General features: G+C 37.3%; 1 protein-coding gene across 6 annotated transcripts; it reads right to left on the bottom strand.

Moving 5' to 3' along the window:
- Positions 1–1,402: 1,402 nt before the first annotated feature.
- Positions 1,403–23,142, bottom strand: ZNF507 (zinc finger protein 507). Of its 6 annotated transcripts, XM_054197563.1 has the most exons (8): positions 22,227–22,660; positions 17,614–19,742; positions 16,322–16,427; positions 11,356–11,470; positions 8,891–8,995; positions 5,528–5,662; positions 5,344–5,393; positions 1,403–5,262 (listed from the first exon to the last, which is right to left on the bottom strand). In XM_054197563.1, exons 2-8 carry the CDS (start codon positions 19,735–19,737, stop codon positions 5,030–5,032), a joined length of 2,868 nt encoding a protein of 955 aa, XP_054053538.1. In that variant the 5' UTR covers positions 19,738–19,742; positions 22,227–22,660; the 3' UTR covers positions 1,403–5,029. The 6 variants fall into 6 exon arrangements, with proteins under 6 accessions (XP_054053538.1, XP_054053536.1, XP_054053537.1 ...); XM_054197561.1 differs by lacking the exon at positions 22,227–22,660 and adding an exon at positions 23,060–23,142 and having other exon boundaries at positions 1,403–5,393; XM_054197562.1 differs by lacking the exon at positions 22,227–22,660 and adding an exon at positions 23,015–23,089 and having other exon boundaries at positions 1,403–5,393.
- Positions 23,143–23,470: the final 328 nt, after the last annotated feature.

The following is a 23,470-nucleotide window of genomic DNA, read 5'->3' as shown; positions in this document are numbered from 1 at the left end:
TTTCAACTTTTGAAGCTTGTCAGGTGCCTGAAGTTTTGCTTTTGGGCAAAAGCATCTTATTTTTACCAATTCTTAGGTTTTTTACCTAGCTAATATGAAGTCAAATCAATATTAATGGTGTTTCACTTTTTGAGTGGCTCCGTGTGACGGCTCTTTTCCAAATATGCTAGAAGGGACTGCAAAAAAAAGACGAGTAGCATGGTGCATTCACTTTTCTGCAAGAATTCTAAGCAAAATACTTGGCAAAGATACAGGACGGAGTGATCCAAATCCCACTGATGTGTGGCAGGGCTCTAACCCATTTCCTCCTAATTCCCAGGAGTGTTACAGTCATCAACTGCTCTGTCAGTGCAGCTCTATCCCAACAAGCTGTGTGGCCAGAACCATTCCTGCAAAATTTGCACCGTTCAGTTGCAAACACAGTGCCCCTTCTGCTGGCAAGCAGCAGCCCCAGTCCGGGTTGGCAGAGAGGGAAGGGGTCTGATAATAGACATGCTTCACAGCAGATAAGGTGGCTTGGGATACCAGCTGGATCATGCATGACCAGGTTATTTATGAGGCTCTTCTGCTTTATTAAGAGTCAGGTATTTTAGCCCAGTGAATAGGACAATACCTGGATGCCACATCCTACTACACAGACTCTTTTCCCAAGTTTTGCATTACAGAAAGCGGGAAAAAGCTGCACCACCCAGCGTTCTGTAGCATTGCATCTAAACCCATTAGTAGTGCCAGCTTTTTTTACTTCAATGTATTTGGCCCAGGGCCATAATAGTAACAACAAAATGAAAGAAGATAGCTTGTTTATGTAAATGAAAACCATGACAATACCAGCAATGGGTACTCTGGCTGTACTTTCTCTTTTCTCTCCTAGGCCAGCAACAGCAACTGAGTTAGACTTTGGTTTTTTTTTTTGTTGTTTTTTTTTTCTAAAAAAAAAAAAGGGAAGAAAAGCTCTAGCAAGGCCAAGAAACATGCTGTATATTTAAAATTAGGTTGCAAGATATGTTTTAGCTTATGTGATGGATAAGCAAGAGTCAATCATTTACCTGAAAAAAGGTGTGTAAGGCTTTCACTCCATTTAAATTAGGGAAAAAATTGCCACTAGCTTCATTATGGATTTTGAAAGTCGAGTTCTGCCCTTCGGTGTTGTCCCATCATAACTGCATGCAGGCTTACAGGTATTTTGACTTAACAGTCTCATATTTCATCACTACAGTTATTTTAGAAAACTTGTATTAACAGTATTATAACTGTAATAACTTGATACAGGAGTGAGAAATGGCAGTAAAATATTTCAAATACTTTTTGATTTAAACAGATTCCCATCTCTGTAAACACTGGTTCAGTGTTTGAATTTTCCATATTCATATTTCATACAGGTCAAATAAAAGTGACTAAAGCGTTTAACAAAAAAAGTTTATTACCAAAATACAATATTAAAGTCAATACGTGACAAACTCCTGTAAAGCAAAATAAATTATTCTAACATTGTACAGTATTTCAGAAGGTAGTTAAAGTACTACTACAGACTTTGCTTCATAGTTCCAAACAGTCCTCTATCAGGAACACAATCCTAGAGAGAGCTTAAGGCATGCAGCTTAATGTGCTGGATAATTTTATAAAATGAAAGTCATTCTATTTCATAAGATACAGTATCAGAATTAACTGCAGTCTTTACATGTCAGTTTTCTAAATTTTTTTTTATACTTTGGCTATAAAAGCAGTGCCATAGTGTTACAATACCTTTTCTTAAAAAAATACATGTACCCATGTCCATGAATATCAAATGCAAATGTAAATTTCTATTAAATATATCTTAACAAATGTTACTTTGAGCACCAACTGTACATTTTTTAAAATGATTAAATAAGTGCTTCTGAAAGAGGAAAATACAATAATTCTGACTGAATCCCACTCTATTTTTCCAGGCCAAGCATAAATCGGAAAGATGAAATATGCACCTATTTGTCAGTATGGTCTAGTATGAACAAAGTTTTCTCTTTAGTAGAAGTATAGGCATTTAAAACAAAGCTGTGAGTTACAGTTCATATCACAGAATAAAATCTAATTTAAACAAACAGCAAGTGAATAGCTGATCATCTGATAGTGCTGTGACAGAAGATCCGAAAATATTTTAAAAGCTTAAAGAAAGGGGAAGACTGCAGTGTTGGCGACTTTGAAATGTGCTTAAAACCCCATACATAACGTGCAACCAAGCCAACCATACACTTCCTAAAGCAGATAACCTGAGGAATAATTTGCTTTCAGCAAAACTAACTCTATAATTACTTCACATGCAGAACTTCTGATAAAGTCCATGGGAATAGTAAGTGTGTAACTAATGGCAAGCAGCATGGAGACAGTTATAAAAAAATTCTGTGCATATGGGAAAGAATTATTTGTTGGCATTTGTTAGGACTAATAATGGTTTTTAGAGGCAACTAACTTTCTACTATTTTATAGGAACACATGGTGAAAAAGAAAAAAGCGACAAGATGGCAAAGAACAACTGTGAATAGATGCATCCTGCTTAGTAATCCCATTGCAATGAGTCCTGGTGCATTATACCTAATCAAGGTTACTGGCTTTTAAAGTCTTGGTTCACTGCCATCTTCTTCGCTTATGAATGGATGTTTTTCACTTTTTTATCTTTCACTAGCTGAGCGGCTTTAAAATAATTATCCCTTTACACAAAACTAACAATGTGGCAAAATATTGTTTCTGTGAATACTGACTGGTAGTTCAGCATTACTACCGATCTCATTCTACCTTTAATTTTTTCAACAAGTGGGATCTCTGAATGAGAAAGTTGAGATATATTCCAGATAATGTAATATTTTCACATGAATTCTATATTGAAGGTAAAATATTGGTGTCAGTAAGACTGTATGAATATCCTATTAAAAGTCTACTATCTCTAACTGAATTTGAGATCATGTAAATAAATCATGTTTTCCAAATGTAAAATCCATCTGTAGGAACATGAAAAATAACTTTTAACAGAAAATAATGTATACTTACTTCACATATGTATTTAAAATATTTCAAATATCTGACACAAAAACACTTTGACATTATATTCTGACCAATTTTTAAAGTAAAATGTGTACTTTCTGCTATCTAATTTATAAACAAAATAATAGATATTTAACCCAAAAGAACAAGCCAAACTGAGGAAATCATTTGAAAACAAAAATCATCAAATGTACTTGGAATCTTAGTGCCTTTACCCTGGCCTTTAGAATTTGTGCTGCTTCATAGAGTTGTAACAAAACTTGTTTTCTTTTCCTGTTTGCCGCTTCTAGTCAGCAATAGCACAACAGACTCTACACTAACTATGCCACCTTCTTAGATTTACAGTTATAGCTTATTTCTCCCAGCAGAAATGTATAAAGTAACCATAAAATACTGTTTTTCTAAGAGTAAGTAATTTTTTAAGTAATGAGCTACTAAAAATTGGGTAACTGCATCCCCATGTCATGCTTCTGTGCATATGCCACTCATTAAAAGCAGAAATACATGCCAGACCAGAAAGTTGAAATCTGCCTGCTAAAGGGCTTCTTTGGAAATGCTACTACTTCACTTGATTGAAGTGTATATTTCAAACAGTTTAAGTAGCCAAATTTATAAATAACCTCAACAAAGTTGCCAGGTAATTAGCCAGTATAATAATACTCCAAACTGATACATAGGTGAATGCCTTCTATTGCAAACTGCTGTAACTGTTTAAAAAAAAAAAAAAAAGGCAAAAAAAAAAAAAAGCACTGTGATTTTAAAAGCTAAAGGCTTTAAAAGGGAGAGACTTCAATGTGTTTCTTAGAGAACAAGGTAATCCTTAATTCCCTTTATGAATCCATATTATAAGCACTAGTAAAATTTATTCTACAAGTGGCTGGATACAATTTTTGCTTAAAATATTGTTTGCCTTTTTAAAAAATACATGATCTCCTATAGGAAGATTACTCTATCTTTCAGTGAATTATTTCTACGCTTACAGCTCTGCCAGACAAATGGGGAATTTAGATAGCCAGTGGGACTTCAAAGAACTCCAAAGCATGTAGGCATTTCTCAAAATCCCAGTTTGTCCTCACCTACATCTTTAGGAATCTATGTAGGTTTAATCAAGATTTCTTTGTGGCAATTACTGATAATATCTTGTTCTCGTTAAAAAACATTGCTCATACATACTGCAAAGTAATCACCACAAATTAAAAGTGACATATGATAAGCTTTTTTTTTTAAATAGTTCTGCTGAATGTGTCAAGAAAACCATTAAGAAACAGCAGCTCATTACTATAAAGGATCTTTTACACGCTACCAGTTCAAAAGATAGCAGTTTTTTTACTTAGGATCCAATCAAATAGTTATTAGCAAAATGCTTCTAGGCTCCTCAGCTCCTGCTGGTCTAAACCGATAAAAAGGATAGCAGTCTTTGTCAAAGGATGACTTGAGCTTGGAAGACCTTAAAAATAGACTGGGGAAAATGAAACACCTATGTGTGTGTGCAAGCACACGTGTGCCCTCACCCACCTCCCTTCTCCCTACCTTCCAGAATCCAGGCAGTGGAGTCTATGAGATCATATTGTAAAATTTTTATCTGTTCTGTTGCTAGTTTCAAAAAAAGAGGGTAAAATGTTCTTTGCTGAAATACATGGAAAATAGGAGGGAGGAAGAAAAAAAGCTTTTCAATTGATACAAAGCTTTCATACCTTTGGGTTTTAACATACTGTACAAATGCATTATTACTGACTAGTACCTGACAATAAAAGAAAAAAACCCCAGCAATCCTACATTCTTGGCACCATATAAAGAAACAGGTTAAAATGGATCGTTCTATTCTCCACTTCTTATATTTATCTCCTAAATGATTCATCGGTCCCTGGTTAAATATTATACTCCTACTGAAACAAGGACTCAGGATGGGAAATCACGTTTCGCTTGCAATTCTTCTCTTTAGCAAGTTTCTCAGGCAAAAATTAGCAAAGAAAGAAAATATTCACTCTAGGAAACACTCTACTTACTGCTTCACCTAGTTTGTGCTCTGAGTTGTGCTGTGGTCCTTATTTAGAATGATGTTTATGATTTCACCCTCATGTTCTTTCATATGATCGAGCAGATTTTCTTTGTTGGTAGACTCAAAACCACAAATGCAGCAGCAGAAGAGAAGAACACAGTATTCTGTGCCAAGATGGGGTAGAGTGGAGTTCTTTTCTAAACTGCATGAGGTATTCATCAAGTTAGGTTTCTCATTTTCATCAGAACCTGAAATTTCATTTGTAGTCTGGTTAATGGACTCTGTAAAAGACACCAAGTTGTCTGAACTTCCTAGTATAGATACTGTACTTTCATCTGTGCCTTCTAATAAGGTTTTGTCAGGAAGCTGTCCTTGAAACCTGAAATAATAATAAAAACCGAAACAAATATAAAAACATACAGTTGTTGCTTTTTGATAGGAACTTTATTTTGGATCAGAGTTGGGTCCTTTGAGAATTCTAGATGATGGGGCTTGAAAGTAAATCAGACATACCTGCTGCTTTGTGAAATTGCATCATTAATAGCCTTGTTCACTTGCTCATAGTTATAATTTTGGTCACTTGCATGCTTCCACATGTGGGACTTCAGGGATGGAGGATGGCTACATACATATCCACAGAGAGAACATCTAGGGGAAGAAAGCAGACAGGGAAAAATAGAAACATTTAGAAGTTAAATTTTTAGTTTAGTATTGTATTAGCTCTTCCAAAAGGATGAGTAAACAGAGAGAAATGTGTCAGTCCTCTTCTTGGTCCCTCTTTTCAGTTTCATAACTAGGTCCAGTTAGTTTGCAAAGTTTCATCCTGAAACCTAAGACTGTTTTTGAGGTCTGAGAATTTTTAAATTTGCTTCCTCTGACTTCTTAAACAACTGAATTAAAATCTTATCTGTTTGGCCTGTTAAAACTGTTTAAATACTGCAAAAATGCAATAGTTCTGATGACTGCAGAAACACGTAGTACATCAGTGTGGTATCGGGCAGGCAGGTAGTGAGCTCACTTTGCTATTGCTCTGAACCAAGCAGGAGCTGTGTAATTAGCACTGATAATTGTAATTGAACTAATAGTGTCTTTCCTGGTGTAGCATATATTAGTTTATTTAAGGATCACAGAACTGTTGAAGTTGTAAGGGACCACTTGAGATCACCTAGTCTAATCCAGCTGCTCAAGCAGGATCAGCTACAGCAGGTTGCTGAGGGCAGCATCCAGTCAGATTTTGAATATATTCACAGATAGCGATTCAGACAGGTGACAATTTTGTCCATAAAGTTTTCCATCAGCTACAGTACCACAAGACTAAATTATCTATTTTCCTGTAAACCACCGTCCTATACAGTAAAGAACAAAACCTTGAAGAATAAATCCTGTTTACATAGAGATATAGTGTATATTTATGGACACAAATAACCCAAGACTGATAAAATCCCATAGAACTTCTTTCATACATGAACATACAACAGAGGAGTTTTTTTACAAGTGTTTTCTAAGATGATATATTAGTCATCTCAGCACGAAGGAGATGAGTGATACTGCACGACATCACTCCAGAGCAGAACAACATTCATGGTAAAGATGACATAGCTCCTTGTCTTCTGAACGAGGAAGCTACTTAGCTTAGCTACCTGCCACTTCAGAAGTCTTCAGTTTCTCAAATCACATGGAAAAGAACAGGATCAACTGAAGGTGACCTTGTTCTAATAAATTATAGCTAGGAATGCATCTCATTATCTCATTCCTCAATGAGAGTAAGATGTTTTCAGCTCAAGCAATGTGACCCCAATATGTTGCACTATGCCAGAGTCTGTTAAAATGACTACTATACTAGTAAGTTTTTGCAAGTTTTTAAGACCTTTTCAGAAATATAACCTGGAAACACAAGAAGGCCTACATAAAACTGTGTTACACGCTACAGTTCAGTATGGTTTTACCACTTTTCTCAATGACAGTAGGATATACTCCTTAAATGCCTTGCAAATAATCGTATACAGGAAACTATTTCTGTTCAGCAGAAGATTGTAGAGTACAGCAAAAATCTCACAAGTTCAGTGAAGGCATGGTACATTACCTTGCTTATGCAGCAAGATAATTCTGTCCTGCTGGGAAACAAGAGGCATGTCCTTCTAGCTCGCTTTTCTCTATTACTTGATTTGGAATGTACTATCCTGTTTTTCTCTTTTCCTTCCAATCTGAAGCCTTATAAAGAAAATGGACGCTTTCAAGTATAGGCAAGTTCACTCTCAGGTTGAGAATCTTAATATTTCTAATAAGGCTTTTACAAAGTAATGGCATCATTAAAAATAAGATAAAAGGCAGACCTTATAGTTAATTTACAGATAAAATTAGGCCAAAATATTTTTTTTTTTTTTGCAAAACACAAAAGATCAAAAAATAATCTTAATTCTATTCTATATGCACATGTATTCCACATGTATTATATATATGATATTTCTGCACCACTAATACAGCTTGGTCAGTGGGTTGGTAAAACAGCGAATAAAGCAACAGTTCAGTGTTTGTTTTTATCCCCTTTTAATTACAGTCCCATTTCCGAAGTGGATTAATTTACTCAGGTGATTTATAATCAGATTTACTTTGCTGAGAAAAATATCATGAGCCAAATGCTGTTGACTGCTTCAACATATAGTTCAAATCAAAGACAGAAACTCAACAGCCTTTAGCCTGATGCACTACACTTTATGATCATATAGTTAATGTATAGTTACAATATACGCAAGACATTCCCAGAGAAGCAAAATTATTTTACCATTGAATTTAGTAGTAGAATCCTTTCAATTCTATAGCATGATTTGGCCTACTGCTTGACCTATGTTGAATTATTAAACTTTACAGTTCAAGTGTATCCTAAAGTGATCTACTGAGGAAACAATTATCTTGCAGCTTTTGATAGAGTATTTCCTTGGGGACGCAGGGACCGAAGTGTGGAGGTTTTCAGTAATCTTTGGTAATACTAAGAGCACTCATCAATACTGCATGAAGTATGAGAGTAGAGCAAATAGAACTTAAGTGCTACTAGGAACATTTTGGGGGAAAAAACGCAGTGGAAGAATGCTGAAGTTGTACAAGCAGATTTTCTTGAAAAGAAATCCTTATGTGAATGTGCTTTATTTGGCTTCTTCCTATTGCCTTTTGAATCTTACGCAAAGAAACGTTCAGCATATTCCTGTTTTTTCTTTCCTTTCCCAGCTTTTTTTTTTTTTTTGCAAATTAGTAGCAAACAGTTGCACATATTTGTGACAACTTTCTCACATACATATATAAAAAATGAACATATCTATGGACAGACTATTAAGGACATGCCTCACTTAAACATAATGACCATTCATACTACTTAACTAGGGCAGTGTGATGCCAATCTGGATTCTAACTAACATGTATATGCAAAGGCTCTGCCTAGACTGGCCCATTAAACAAAGCTAGAGAACATTCCCGGGTTGTGGAATTTAAAAATCTATAATGTTAAATGTTAGAAGTGCCCCTGGCACGGTTTTGGCACACGCACACTCCCAAACAATTCCGGGCATGCTTTGGTAATTAACACAGTCCAGAAACTACTTGCAATAGGCAGTTTATATGCAACCACCTCATTCTGGAAAGAAAAAGCTGAATACTGTACCAGAGGGAGGTCATGGACATGTTTAATTAGCTAGCATAAACATCACCTGGGAATGTTACATCAAATCTCTTTCTGTCTGTCTCTCTCTCAAAAAAAAAAAAAATTTACTGGAACAAAGAATGAATCTAGGAGGGAAAAGAATAGAATCTGAACTCTGCTTTGTATCTTAACATAACAAAATCACTACTATCACAGCTTTTTGCCAAATTAGGACTGTTACATACTTGTACTGTTCCATTAGCTGCACTGCCTGATGCTCCTGGGGGTGGCGCCTCATATGGCATTTCAAGCTATTCATATTTGTGGTGGCGAAGTCACATACTCGACATCTAAAGAGACAACAAGAAGTAAACTAATCTGACAATTAACTGCTAACACTATTCCAGAAATAAAAATCTATGCGAAAGCAAAGGTACTGGAAAGACTACAGTTAAAGACTAACAATATTTACAGATGTCCAAGCGATTGCAGTAATTTTGAATTTTTGGACCATGAGAATCTTTTGCAACCCAAAAAAGCCTCCACTTTTGAGCAGGAATCACTAGGCATACAGACTATGTTCCTTTCTGATATCTACCTTGTGCACTCTACTGAAGCTGATAAGCATCATGAACTCTAAGGGAGATGTGGATGAACTTGAATGGATGTGGCCTTGATGCCGTTTGCTTGGTTGTGTTATGCAAAGGAAGAATATGACCATAAGAGCTACAGGGAACACAGTGTATTTAGAAGTGTGTCTTGTTCCTCAAGAATGTGTGTTCTGCTTAATGCAACAGCCGTGTTTCTCATGGCATTTTAAAAGCCAAACTGTCTATTTGGTAATAAAACGTCTAAGTTTCAGAGCATTATACCTGAAATAGAAGTCAGGGACAACATCAACACATTGAGATTCAAGTGCCCCAAGACAAGTGTGTTGCATCATGCTGTCTAAATTTTTATTACATTACTTATGTCACGATATCTTTGTATAAAAACAATACATAAAACAGTCTAGATCTAGATTTAGACCCCAAAATATTACACAAAATACTACCCTATTCATAAATATCAATATACTACCACACAAGCTTCCTGTATACATAACATATTGAAACAGAAGCCATCAAGCTCAGCTAAAACCCTGCATATTTGTTAGGACTTTAGTTGTTTATTTTTTTGAAATGGTAAAGTGTCCAATATTTACTAAGTCTGGTCCATAGTGTGGAACAGTTTGAGACTGCAGGATACCAAACTTGAGATTGCTCACTTTATCTTTGAAAGGACTTAATGGTGCAGTATTAAATCCAGAAGGTATCAAATCTACAAAAATACATCACTGGCAGCTATATAGTTTAATTTCCAGCAATTTTTGTTAAACAAATAATAAAATACATTTACAGCTATAAAAATGGCATCAATGTAGCAGGTTGCTAGCTGATACTACGAAAGGCTCGAGGAATACCTGTTTCAGAAGGAGAAATACCATAAATACTGGATATTGGTGGGTTTTAGGCTGTGGCTTAAGTATCCTACCAGATCTGCAGATTTGTGTAAGGGGTTTACGAAAAAATAATAAGAAAAGCAAGCCAGACTAGTAGGCTTAAATTTAGTATGCAGCAGTCTATATCACCACTTGAAAATTTTCAAGGGTTCCTAAATCAAGCACTCGGGCTAACACCAATTCAGAAAAACTACCATATACAAGACACTCCACCGTATCTGCTGTTCCAACCCCACTAAGTAATAAATAACAGCAATAGGGAAGATTTTGAGGAGGAAAAAAAAGTCTATTTGCATTCCACGTTTTCTCTCTAAGCAAACATCTTGCAAATTTTTGCTGCTGTTATGGGATATCATTATAATGCAGAAATTAAAAGACAACACGTCTTCTGGGTTTGTTTATCCAAAAGAGAAAGCCCCTAGCTGAGCTTGGCATTTCAAGGTGTTGGGTTTTCAGAATTTGTATTAAAAAGAAGTGTATTAGCTCAAAGATTCCATTAACTCAGATCTATCTTCTAGCCACTAGAGAGGGACAGAGATCCACACTGAATGAGCATAGATTGAATTTGCAGGAATTTATGCAGCAACCAATAGAAAAATGCATGATTTATTTTTCTGCTGGGGACCTGAGCTATAGTATTGCATGTGATTTTAGATACCAAAGTTGCTATATAAATACATATAACATTCTTGTAGAAAAGTTATAAAACCTGATCCTAAGTGAGTGTGTTAATATTGTTTGAAACCTGTGAAAAAGATGAGGGGACTTGCGATAGGACAAAGGGCAGAATTTCGCCACACTCTGTAGAAGCCAATGTGCAAAGTAGCAATAACACAATGGAAAACATTTTGCAATAAAGCAAATCCAAAATGAACTTAAGTGTGCAAGGAGTTCGAGAAATGTATTATTACTATTGGCCAAAGTTCAGTATTACAATGTAATTATTTCCCTTTCCACATCTGAATGCTTCAAACTGAAAACAAGCAGTAGACCGCTATAGCAAAAGATGGGTTCTAGAAAAGTTTGCAAATCTTAATTACATAGTTTGAGTCAACCAGCAAGTGTAGCTCCTTCAAATTTGCAGTAAAATTAGGTAATTGAAATTCTTTAACAATATCTGTAAAATTGCAGGAGTAGTTAAGTAACCTTTTTAATTAAAACAAGTAAACCCAGCACACGGCATTAGCCAGCAATAATTGAGACACTTACCTATATGGCTTATCGGAGTTATGAATTCGTCTGTGATTTCGTACACCAACATAAGTTGTGCTTGTGTAGTCACATACATCACATCTATACAGTTTCTGAACTGAAGACTTACTTCCTATATGAAACAAAATCCATTATTTTAGAGAGTAGCATCCCGCATTGTAAGAAGTTCACAGATGATAATTTCATCCCAATTGAATTATGAAGCATTAATTAATATTTTAAAGTAATACTTTTAAATATCTATAAATATTTAATACTTTTAAAGTATCTGGACCAAACTGGCAATGGACATAGAGATAATTAGGGTATAGTTTATTTACCATGCTGTTCTGCATTTCCCCTACCGTTTACTGAAATTATTAAAATTTTAGGAAAACACATTCTTGTTCTCTATGCAGACAGTTCCGTTCTTCCTGTAGTTGGTTTAAAATCCTGTGTTACAGCAAAAAGTGATAAAATGTGGGAACTGCTGAACCCAGCAGTTTCACTGCTTTGCAGAATGAATCAAATCAAAGGAAAAGATGGGCACGGAGAAAGGACAAGTTTCCAACTGGTAAACATAGAAAAGAAAAGCGAAAGGCCTCCCAAAGCATCTAAATCCTCTTTATCATCCACATATACTCACACTTTCAGAAGGATCTGAGATGTTAAAAAAATAGATACTGTCCAGATGCGTTAAGAAATAATTTGGAACTTCTCCGAATTACTAAAAAGCAATTGTAACAAAAATCATTTTTTTCTTTCCAGAATGAAAGAGACTCTTGAAAAATTAATGGTTGCAGAGACAAAGGCTAATGACTAATTTAACATAGGAAAACGTGTGCCTGCAAGTGCACAGTTTGAATATTTTTGAGATGTAGGTGTGTAGACTTAAACAGCCCTATTCCTGCTCCCTCATTGAATAATTGAACTGATTTGGGTTAAAATATTAACATTTGGCAAGAGGGATGCTATTTTTCATGCAGGTCGTTTGCCCATTCCAGCCTATCGTGCAGCCTTCAAGCACTCCCCAAATGAGGGAACAGCAGAAACATGAAGGAACATCAAGGCTGGAGCTGTTTAAATCAGCACTACTGCCAAAAGAAACATCTAACTAAAATCAAAGAGTTTTCTTTCTGCATATAATCTCTTCACTAGCCTAAGTAATTCTACTTCCCCCCCCCCCCCCCCCCAAGTGCAAGTAAGGTGCTCAAGTTCATTTTATCTTTACACCAAATTCTTATTAGCTGGCTGAACAGTCAAGCCATTACTCTGGTTACATACATGGGCTTTGAAGAAACTCTGATAGAGATCCTTGGAGAATTTCTCTGCTGGGTAAAGATCATTACCAAAATACATCACCAAACCAAAATAAATATACAATTCAATAAATAATCTGTGGGAGACAAAGTAAAGCTCAAATCTTGCAAGAACAGACTTCAGAAACTCTTCATGCTCATATGAATCGTCTAGGTTGGAAGGGACCTTTAAGATCATTATGAAACACATCTCCAGCACAAACCAAATCATTAGTTTGTGTTGTGAAGGGGTTTACTACTAGTAGAATACACGAGAAGATCCTAGGCGGAACAGAAAAGGGTGTATTAGCTGGATGTTTTTTAGTATATACTGCCTTAAGAACTCTGATAATAGCAGGTGATTTACTTCCCAGGCCACCCAGCTCCTCCCCAAACCAAAAATAACTCCCCTCCCTGAAAAATATAAGTTCTGATTTCCCAAATGGGATCCCTCTAATCTGAATCCTGAGAAATTCTTTTAAAGGCTGGCAAAGGTCAGGAGCACTGAAGGTCCATGTCCCATTGAGAGGATGGTCTGTATGCCAATGTTCGACTTGCAGTCAAAAATTATTTTATACTTTTTACTTTACAACATGACAAAGTTCTTACTCTTCTAGCATTCTGATACTACTTCCGTATTATTTTTTATATAATATGCACCCTTTGCAATTCAAACTTGAAGGAAAATATACCAGAATTTTTCCTACTATATGCTCATATAGCTTTTTAAAAAATTTGTTAATTTTTTTCTTTAATGCAAATTATCAAAACAATCTTAATCATATACTTTGAGACTTTGGAATGTATAACTCTACAATTGTTCTTTTATAAATGTACACTTATGCAGAAGACCTCAAATGAATACAAAGACACTTACTGGGCTGCAGTTCTATGGGAGAGCAGGGGTTGTGTGAAGGCTGAGCTATTGCATGCTCTACTTCAATGTATTTTCCATCTTAAATTCTGCAGCTTTAGAATAAACTGCTTCCAAATGTATTTTCTGTTACAAATTTGGTATTTTATTGGGCAGGCAGCTTAAAACAAACAGTATCTAATGAGATTTTTAAAGCGTTATGCAAACATATTTCCTATTGCATAAGTGGCTAACCACCCAGTAGCACACACTTAGGAGCAATTATTTATACCGATCACTACTTTATATTTATTCCTTCAACAAAATGCACATAAATTATAATACATCATATAATCTCTGGCTGTAGCGAAACAACAGTCGTGTCCTCCACCCCCTCCACTGGCTTATTTCTTGTGGGTTTGAGGCCTTTTTTGCTTTCTGGATGGAGGATATCAGGTCTCTTAAAAGTGAACATGGAAATGACAGATCTTTGTTCTAGCAGCAGTAACAGGTGCTCCTGTAATGCTGCTTATTACCCTATTCCTTCATTATTAGACATTTACAATCCGATCATATCCAGTGTCATAATGCTGCCTTTTAATTTATTGTACAACCATGATGAATAAAGAGACTTTTAGGACTAACTATTTCATAAACAAGAGATGAAACTGTTCCAGCTCAGGCATCTTTCACATAAACAGATGCTATGCCATAAACTTCTCTGTTTTGTGTTCCTTTATAGGGATGACATCTGTTTGACAAGAGATTGCTGTACTGCAGTGGTGTTGCAATTTGATTATAAATTGGTTCTGAAATAATTTAAGCATTCCACAGTACAAGTTAATAAAAGTTTAAAAGGAGAACTGTTTTAATTCAAGCCACATTACTAAATTTTATGTGGGGTAAACAATCAATTAAAGTGCACGGCTGTAACACTTTTATAAGATAATAACGAGCAAAAAATATTTAAAAAAAATCTCTAAAGTAATTAAATTGAAAGCAGACAGGGGCTCCTCCTTGATGGAAGTTAAGTTACAAGATCAGAACATAAACTCTAAAACTACCTTATTAAAACATACTATTTTCAAAAGCAGATAGGCATCTTGATTTTCAGTCAGCTTAACAGGACTTTAGCTCAAAAGGTACAGTATTCCCCAAAATCTGACATGTTTCAGGAGTTAAAAGGTAGTTATTCCTCTATCTGGCCATCTTTAAAAATCTTATTTTAAAACAAACAAAACATTGTCAGAAGTAATAGCCCAAGCTGTGCTCACAGGTATTTGTAACCAGCTAAACTAACAATATTTTGTTTCCTATCACTCCCATTAAAACATTCATGCTATTTCTTCTGAAAGAAAAAAACCAAACTTACTTCACAGGGATCCCACTACCAGCAGACCCTCTCTAGCCCTTCTTCTGTCTCCCCCTGACTTCAGATGGCTCTCCCAGGCTTAGCTCTTAGGGATGTAATAACCACTATGGATCAGTTTCCTGAATTTAAATGCCTTCTGCATTGATGAGAGCAATAAAGGAGTCGGGAAGGGTCATTTTACCTGAGGGTGATGAAGTAATTAACTTTCACATTTCTAACTTATATACCGAAAGCCAGGAAAAGAGGCAACATGAGCTAAAAGAAGTCAAGAATTGAGGATCTCATTTTATTCTGACATGTACCATGACAAATCATGAGTGGTTCAACCCGTCCGCCCTGGCTCATGCTGGTTAGAACCTTTTTTAACAAGTAGTTGCATCAATGTCAATGATTACTTTCACACTCACTGATCAGCTGCAGTGGTGAGAGTAGAACCCAGAAATTTTAACTGCAGTCTAAGTACTATTACAGTGTACGTTTTGCTATCTAAACAAACAAGAGACCATAGTTAGGACAGAAAAGAGCTATGTGCACATAATGGAAATACTTCAGCCAACAGTTTTTCAGAGGTGATGTAATTACCAGTATTTTTCCACAATGCTCTAAAATTGAAAAATACTAATAATTACAGTGTTGCCTTCATAATAAAAATGCTGTAAATATTTTCAGGAACTTTAACTCACCAGAGAAGAGGATGCATTCAAGTGCCAATAATAAATACTGGGCCTCCAGGATACCCAAAGGATTTTAAGACCACATTTTCTCCTAAACTTCAAAATTTGGCTATTTTTTACTCTATTTCACTACCATAACACATCAAAGGTTTGGGTTTTGTTGTTGTTTTTAAAACAAGCACTACTAAATTATAAGCAGATACAGAGTTAAACAAACATTTAGAAAATGCATACCTACGGTTACCCCCGCAACTATTACAGATACAGGTTGCATTTTTAGAATGCCGTATGTTTGCTTCTCTAGGGCTAAAGCAAATGACTCATTTTGGACATTACCGTAACTAAACAGAAATGTCTAAACACAGAATGGACAGTATTGTATGTGTATGCTGACAGCAAGCTACGTTACCACAGTAAGTTTAAAAGAGGCTTTATTTTGTTTACTGTAGGTGGTTCAGAAAATACTGTTGCTGCTGAAGGAAGGAGAAAAAGATTTTTTTCCTAAAAATTCAGAGTAATACTCCATTCCCATTGTTCTTCATAAGAATAAATACAAGGTCCAATTACAGGGGCTAGACATGTCTTACCTACCAATAAATGCCAGCAAGATCTCTCAAAACTGACTATGGTAAGTTTTTGACACTGAAAAGAACATACAGTTATGGTTATGAACAGGCATGGAAACGTTTCAGCATGAATGAGATCTTAAAACCTATTTTATACAAATATAGCAAACAGAAGTAATGTTATGAGTGACTGTAATTTCACGTGTAAATATAAACGGTACCTTCTCTTTCGTCTACTCCATTGGAAACTATTAGTTTGTTAGATGTAGCTGTTGAAAAGATATCTGGAAGACTGTGTTGTTCTCTTTCATGATTTCGCAGTTGGCTCTGAAAAAACAAATTTCCATGTTTAAATATATGTTATAAACATACATTGGCCACTTAAAATATTGCAATAATTTGTGACATTGTTACTTACGTTTTAATGACAATTGTTATAGAATGTATGTTAAAAAATACACAGATTATGCCTCAGGTAATTTTACTAGAAACAAAACAAAGTAAATAACGTTAATTAATAACATAAAGGATAGATGAGAGTGACTGAGAAGATTATATGATTTGTATTTATTTAGAAAATAAATTTCCTTCTTCCTCCATTCCCATAGACAAGTGGCAAACAGTTCTTCCTCCAGAATTATTATACTCCAAAAGCAATACTAGATTAGAGGTTAGAGGATGGCTTGTGTGAAAATTGACTCAATTTTCATATTGCCTAATGATTTAAGAATATGTTATTCCTGTTTCTACTTGCCTGGGGAGGAGAGGGGAGAGGCAGGCCTTTTGCTACCCTACTTGTACATTTTTTCAAACTAGGAGTAAACAACAGTAAATATGGGAAAATTTGCAGTACCATTGCCTACAAGAGTTTCAGTTGTACAGCTAGACACTATCTATTCTGTAGAGTACTGTTCTGTAGAGTACTATTCTGTACTGAGTACATAGGAACACACTCACCAGCACTAATGCTTAAAATAGTAATTATAAAAATAGCAGAAGTACATTATTCTGCTCTGGTGTGTAATCTTTCATATCCAAGTTCTACAGAACATCCAGTCCAACACAACAGCAGTGGAAAAAAGAAAAGAATTTCTGCTTCGAAATGTCTCATGGTACCCCCAAATGTCACAGTTATTTTTGCACACACCCACAACTAGCAGGCGTGTTTGAACATTCTTTTAAAGTTTCAACTATTAAGTTCTCTGATGATTCCATTTCTTCCTGTAGTTGCTACACATGGGCAGAAAAACAACATGATATTAGTATGTCCCTAAGATGGTTCTTGGCACAATAACTTATGTGAGGAAAGAAGTTAATTTCAGTGGGTAAAGCTGAATAATTATAGCTGAATTGTATATTTGGAAAGGTCTACTGGCAATAACCTCCAATTCTAATGACAATGAAGCCCGGATGTCAGCTTGAATTCAGTTAGAAAGAGGGATCACCAGTTATTAAAAAAAGTAGCAAAATAGGTTATTTAGCTATTACAGACAGGCACAGGAAAGAACTTTACCTTATAATGAAAGGATTCTTCACATTGCTTGCACTGATACATTCTTGTTTTGCAGTGGTTGATCATGTGGCTCTCTAAATCCTTACTGTCGTCAGCGATGTGTTCACAGATAGGACACTGGTAGGGCTGCCTCTGACGATGGACTCTCAAGTGTTGTTTTATGTACCCCTTATTACCACTGCTATAATGGCAGAGGCGACAGCGGTAGGGTCGATCTACGTTAGGTATATATTCTACGAGGTTACTCCCAGGAATATTTGCATCATTTGCATTTTGGCATTGTGCGTTGTCTTGTAGTTCTTTCAAAATGTCATCATCAGAAGCATTCTGATCCGTCCTCTCCTTCAGTTTTTCAATGACAGTGAGCAGTGACATACTGATGCCCATTTTAATTGGTGCTTCTGATAACTCTGGCCTTTCTTTCTGTATCTCGACTATTGCACATTCACTTTGGTTTAAGCCACTAAACTCCTCCGAAGGACTCTTAAGTGAGGACACCACTTTAGAATGAGCCATGCATGGGCCATCAGCTTCTCCCTGCCCTGCACCTGCATCCACAGCATCCTCCCCAGTCAGAGTCCTGAAGCTAGACCTTGTTAGTTCTGCAGCTCTGATAGGCATTGTAACAAGAGCTTCTGCAGCTAATGAGTGTAGTCGTAAAGACTCTGAATTTGTCCTTCTTCGTACAGGAGGTGCATTTTCATCAGTCGTTATGCTTTTATTAGAGCTTAATTCATTATCTTTCTTCTCAGCATTATTCCATCCTATTATTACTTCTTGGATGTCATCTGAATTATAAACTTCATCAGGTTCTTCACAGGTAACACGGGACTCCTCCGAAATTAATTTTTTTTCTGTTTCAATGTCAGTGTTCATCAAGAAAGGCTTTTGTAAGACACTTTCTTCAGCACCTGGCAAACGCTCTACTATTACATTAACGTGACCCTTTTTATTTGGACTACAATTAATGATTTTCTGTGCTGATGAAAGCAGGCTATCAGCCATCATATTATCCTGTTCTGTATCTGATACAGTCTCCTCCAAAACCTCTGCAGTAGGAGAATGCACTACAGACTGATTTAACATCTCTTCCTCTTTTACATTTGTTCCTAATGGCGATTTGCATGACAGTTGCTCAGAATTGCAAATCTGAAGCTGAAGAGAAGGTTCACTATGGATATCAAGTTCATTGTTTTCCAAAGAAAGAACAACTGTATCCACGCTCTGAGGTGTGTGAGTTACAACCATGTCTGACAAGTTGGTAGTTTCATTTTCTTCCTCAAATATAGGATAGGAGCAATCAACCTCACCCGCATGCTTCCAAGCGTGCGTTTTCAACATTCTTTGCTGACCACAGGTGTACCGACAAATTAAACACCGGTACATGCCATACTGCTCGTAAGTATACCATTTTCTCCTGCCCATTTCAGGCACATGAGTAGTAGTTATATCTTTACATTCCAGATTTCCTGTCTGATCAGTCCCTGATTTGACACTTCCTTCCACTGGCCCTTGCAAAAATGAACGAGCGACATTTACGCATTGCTGCACTTTTGTCTGGATGCTATTTTTACTGTCATTCTCATGGTGATTTTGGAAGTGGGATTCAAGTTCTTCTTGGCTTTTCGAAGCAAAATGACATTCCGAGCACATCAATATCACTTCATTTTTCTGCCCATGTTGCTTTATATGTTCTTGTAGTGTTAAGAGAGAAGGTGATAGAAACTTACATAGACTACACTGGTAGCATGTCACCTTTTTTTTGCTTTGTGGAAGACATTCAGTCACAAAATAATCTGCTTGTAACTCTTCAGTCTTTTTAGTAGCAATAACAGATAGCTCAATTGCTTTAGCAGGGATTTCACAAAGATCGTCTGCATCAAAGGACTGGGCAGAAGCATTAGGATGGGAACGCTTTTTCCCTATTAAAAGGCATCTTTGTGACTTTTCACTCTCAACTATTTTGCTTAGTTTTTGGATAACATGGATTAGAGGATCGGTTTTACATTTTCTCTGATCTTCGCTGTTCTGCAGTGTTGGGCCAATCAGTGTTTCCGAAATCAGCACAGCTTCCTGTTCCCCAATATTTGGCATCAATACTGCAACGCTGCTTCCTTCTTCCATAATACCTAGGAAAAAAGGTTTTATAAAATATTAAAATTTATACATGCACGATACTAAAATTACAACCCAGTATGATTTAGATTTCTCCCTCTACTAAATGTGGAAGTCTAATGCCACTAACTTTATAAAAACTTTCAGAATGGCTGAAGATTCTGAGGACGTTTAGTGGATTGCATAGATGCTATTCAATACAGCTGGACAGAATAATTCCAAGACAGCCTATAACTGCCTGCCTGCAAGTTGGGCAAGATAAATATTTTTCAAGTATAGGCTGATTAGCACTGTTACAGCTATTGTCTTTTTCTTTACAAGGACTATGCATTTGAATACTAGACACTTAAATATACCAATCAATAGCAACTGGCATATTTATATTTAAAACCCATGATATGATATGAAAATGTATTCCTAACATAATTATTCTGATACACTGATGTCTCCTAAAGCAAATGACAATTTGCAACAACAGAATTTACAAAAATAAGGTTTATTTTTTTCCTTTAAATGTTAGGAGGAGAAAGTAATTCTGGTATTTACTTGCATTAGTCATTTCGCTATGACTATATTAAAGACCATTCAAATGTCAAATCGCTCTTCTTATTATAAATGTCATTCTCTAGAAAAAATACTAATCGTAGCTTTTTCTACAGTTCCTTACTTGTAAGTAAAATCAATTGGTAGTAAAGTTATAAAGAGTAATTTTTTTCTGTTTTGAGGGAAAGCTAAAGGCAATAGCTGTTTCCACTTACACTTCCTTTAAACATATTTAACCATAAACCACAGGCAATAATGTGGTACTGTTGGAGGTTAAATTAGAAGCCAATATGTGTACATTTACATGAAAACATACTTTGTGATGTGGGCAAAGCTGTGGGGTGAGGGGTGGAGGAGCCGGACAAGAAGTCTTACAGTAAAATTTACTTCTGAAAAAATGTCTAAAAAAGAATCTATTCAAGTTCCACATATATTTTATATACAAAATGTATTTTTATACTCTATATATAAAATTTAGAACATAGAGATGCCAGATATTTCTTTTATCAGTCATCCTTTAAAATGTATCCCAAGTTCTTTCATGTGGATTTTTTTTTTTTTTTTTGAAAGAAAGATACACAGGCCAATCCAACTTCCAGAACTGGTCCTAAAGACCCACGAAATCCAGTCTTTTCTACTTATGGATTTAGTATACAACAGTATAATGAACAGACATTTGAGAGTGGGTCTGGTGGTGCCCCTTTCCCACCGTAGAAAAATTCTGGGCAGAACTACTCAAGTTGCCTTTATTTGCTATTCGACTTAGAGTCAGAACTATTAATATAAGCACTGTTAGTATCATTCACACTTCATATGCTCATGTAAAATATTTCAAGTTGAAAATGCAGCAATTTTTGTAAATTCTTAATCATTAAGAATGACAAGGTTACTCTCTTCAATGTTATTATTTTTCAGTGTTAGTTTGAAGAGTATTTAATTGGTAATGGCTAAAATTCACATTAAAATTGAAAAATTAATAAAATACAAATAAACCCATAGGGTTTATTTAGGATAACTAGAAAACTAAGCTACTTAAGGCCTTATGCCTTTAGCTGGATCTATGTAAGCAGATTAAAAATTATCAATACTGCACTGCAATAGTAGATCAATTGTAGGAGACAAAAACAATATTTAAAACAAAAAAAGTATCATTTTACGTACAAGTATGCCAAACAGGCTGCTTATTCAATTCAAGTTCAGTATTGTCTTATTAACAGGAATCAATATATATATCCACAGAGTTAATATTAAACTAAATCATCCAAGTATTTAACTTTTTAAATATAAAACAGCAGATGTCCCGATGTGCATTTTCTGCTTCTATTTCTATGGTGTGTTTGGCACATTATATTGAATGACTAACTCTCGTCTATGTGGCTAGGAAAAATTATACCCCTTTCATGTAGTACCTCCAATTATATATTAAATTAGAAGAAGTTTAAGGTTATTATTTGAAAACCATCCTATTTATACAAAAATACTTAGCTGTTTGTTTCATACTGGCTGTAATATGTTTAAAAAACATTTATGAAAAGTAAAAAAGAAAAAAAAGTGCTTTTTCCCCTGAAAGCAGATTTAATATTACATGGTGTGCTCAAAGGAATAACGTCTACATGAAATATTTTCAATTTGAGAATGAGTTAAGGAAAACTACAAGCACATGGTGCTACTTACTTATTCTTCATACTTTTAAAACTTTTTAAGTAATGCTAAAATGGCAAATATTTTCTTTTCCATTTTCATCTGAAAGCAGCACAGAAACTATGAGGAAAGATCCTAGGCAGACCATGAAAGATATGCGCTGCCACATCCTACTGCTATGTCAAAAATGAACACAGAGAGAGTACTTTCAGATGTGCTGATCTGGGATGCTGGTACTCGATGTAAGCTACCAGATGTGTAACTGTGCTATATGTGTTCTGTCACTCCCTGTTCAGAGTAAGTTTAATGCTTACCGCTGCAGACTGTGGTTTTTAGAGGGATGATAAGAACTGTAGACACGTATCTGGGTTTTAATAACTACATAGCTTTCACTAAGAACAAAGATGATTCAATCTCCCATGACGTAAAACTTCAGTCTGGCAGATGGCTCTGCCGGCGGCTCGCACCCTTTTCACGGCCCACCCGGTAATTAAAACCGGGGGTCTGGGGATGACAAAGAGGCCCGAAGGGGACGATCCAGACCAGAGGGAAACGCCTCTGCGCTGGAGCTGCCCGTTCCACCCGTGCCACCCGCCCAGGCCAGCGGCGCGGCAGGGGCGGGCAGAAATGTCCCCGGGGCTCGGAAAAGCCAACCGCGGCTTTGCACAACCGCCGAGCCTGGGGCGGCCGGTCTGGTCACACCGCGGCTCCTGCGGGCAGCGAAACTCCGTCAGCGGCAGCTTCCCGCTGCCGACAGCCGCCGCGGCACTGCGGGACGCCCCTGCCCTTCCCTGCCCTCCGCAGGTCGCCGCTCCCCGGGCGGCCGCCGCTTTGTACCGCTCAGATACTGCGGGGTCGGCGAGGAGCCGTCCCGCCCGGGAGGCTGATGCGGTGAGGAGTGCAGGGGAGGAAGGCGGCGGCGGCCGGGGCCCGACCCAGGGGAGGCTCCGCCGGGAGCCGCATCCGCCGCCGGCTCCGCACATGGGCTGCGGCGCGCCGCCCCGGGGCCTGCCCGCCCGCTGCCGCGTCCCGCGCCCAACCGGCCGGCCGCCGCCGCTGCCCGCTCGCCCCGGCGGCGCAGAGGCCCCGCCCCACTTTTTACCTGCGTTCTTTTTAATGAAAAAACCAAAAAATTTTCTTTCCTCACCCCTGGCCACCGCTTCAAGATGGCGACGATGGAGACCGTATCACGTGAGCGGCGGGCGCCGGTCAGGTGACTGACGGGTGGACGCTGCCGACACGCCGCCGCCGCCTCCTCGCCGTTGCCGGGGAGACGAGCGCGGGCCCTGCCATGGCGGTGCCCCGCCTCCTCCCTGCCGTTGCCGCAGGGCTCGTCGCGTCAGGCGCCCGGGCCGGCGGTGCTGAGGCGGTGCTGGCCTGCTTCACCGCCGCTGGCCACTCGTCTCCACCCTGGCTCCGTCCCGAAGGCGAGGAGGAGCCGTGTCGCGGTGCGGGTGTGCTCCCCGGGCCCTCTCCACAGAGTGCTGCCACCGGCCTCCTGCAAGGGCGATACTGATATAGGCGGCTCCATCAATGCACTTATCATCTTAACTTAAAT

The sequence above is a fragment of the Rissa tridactyla genome, chromosome 4, assembly GCF_028500815.1.
Source record: "Rissa tridactyla isolate bRisTri1 chromosome 4, bRisTri1.patW.cur.20221130, whole genome shotgun sequence".
NCBI classification, from domain to species: Eukaryota; Metazoa; Chordata; class Aves; order Charadriiformes; family Laridae; genus Rissa; species Rissa tridactyla.
This window is presented reverse-complemented; position numbering and strand designations above follow the sequence as displayed.

What these genes read in the sequence shown, in the direction of transcription:
- ZNF507 (XM_054197561.1), bottom strand. Translation starts at nt 19,737, where the DNA reads ATGGAAGAAGGAAGCAGCGTTGCAGTATTGATGCCAAATATTGGGGAA. An exon ending in AAGAATCCTTTCATTATAAG is followed by an intron (nt 16,428 to 17,613) that starts GTAAAGTTCTTT and finishes TTGTTTTTTCAG; the next exon opens with AGCCAACTGCGAAATCATGA. An exon ending in TGGAGTAGACGAAAGAGAAG is followed by an intron (nt 11,471 to 16,321) that starts GTACCGTTTATA and finishes TGTTTCATATAG; the next exon opens with GAAGTAAGTCTTCAGTTCAG.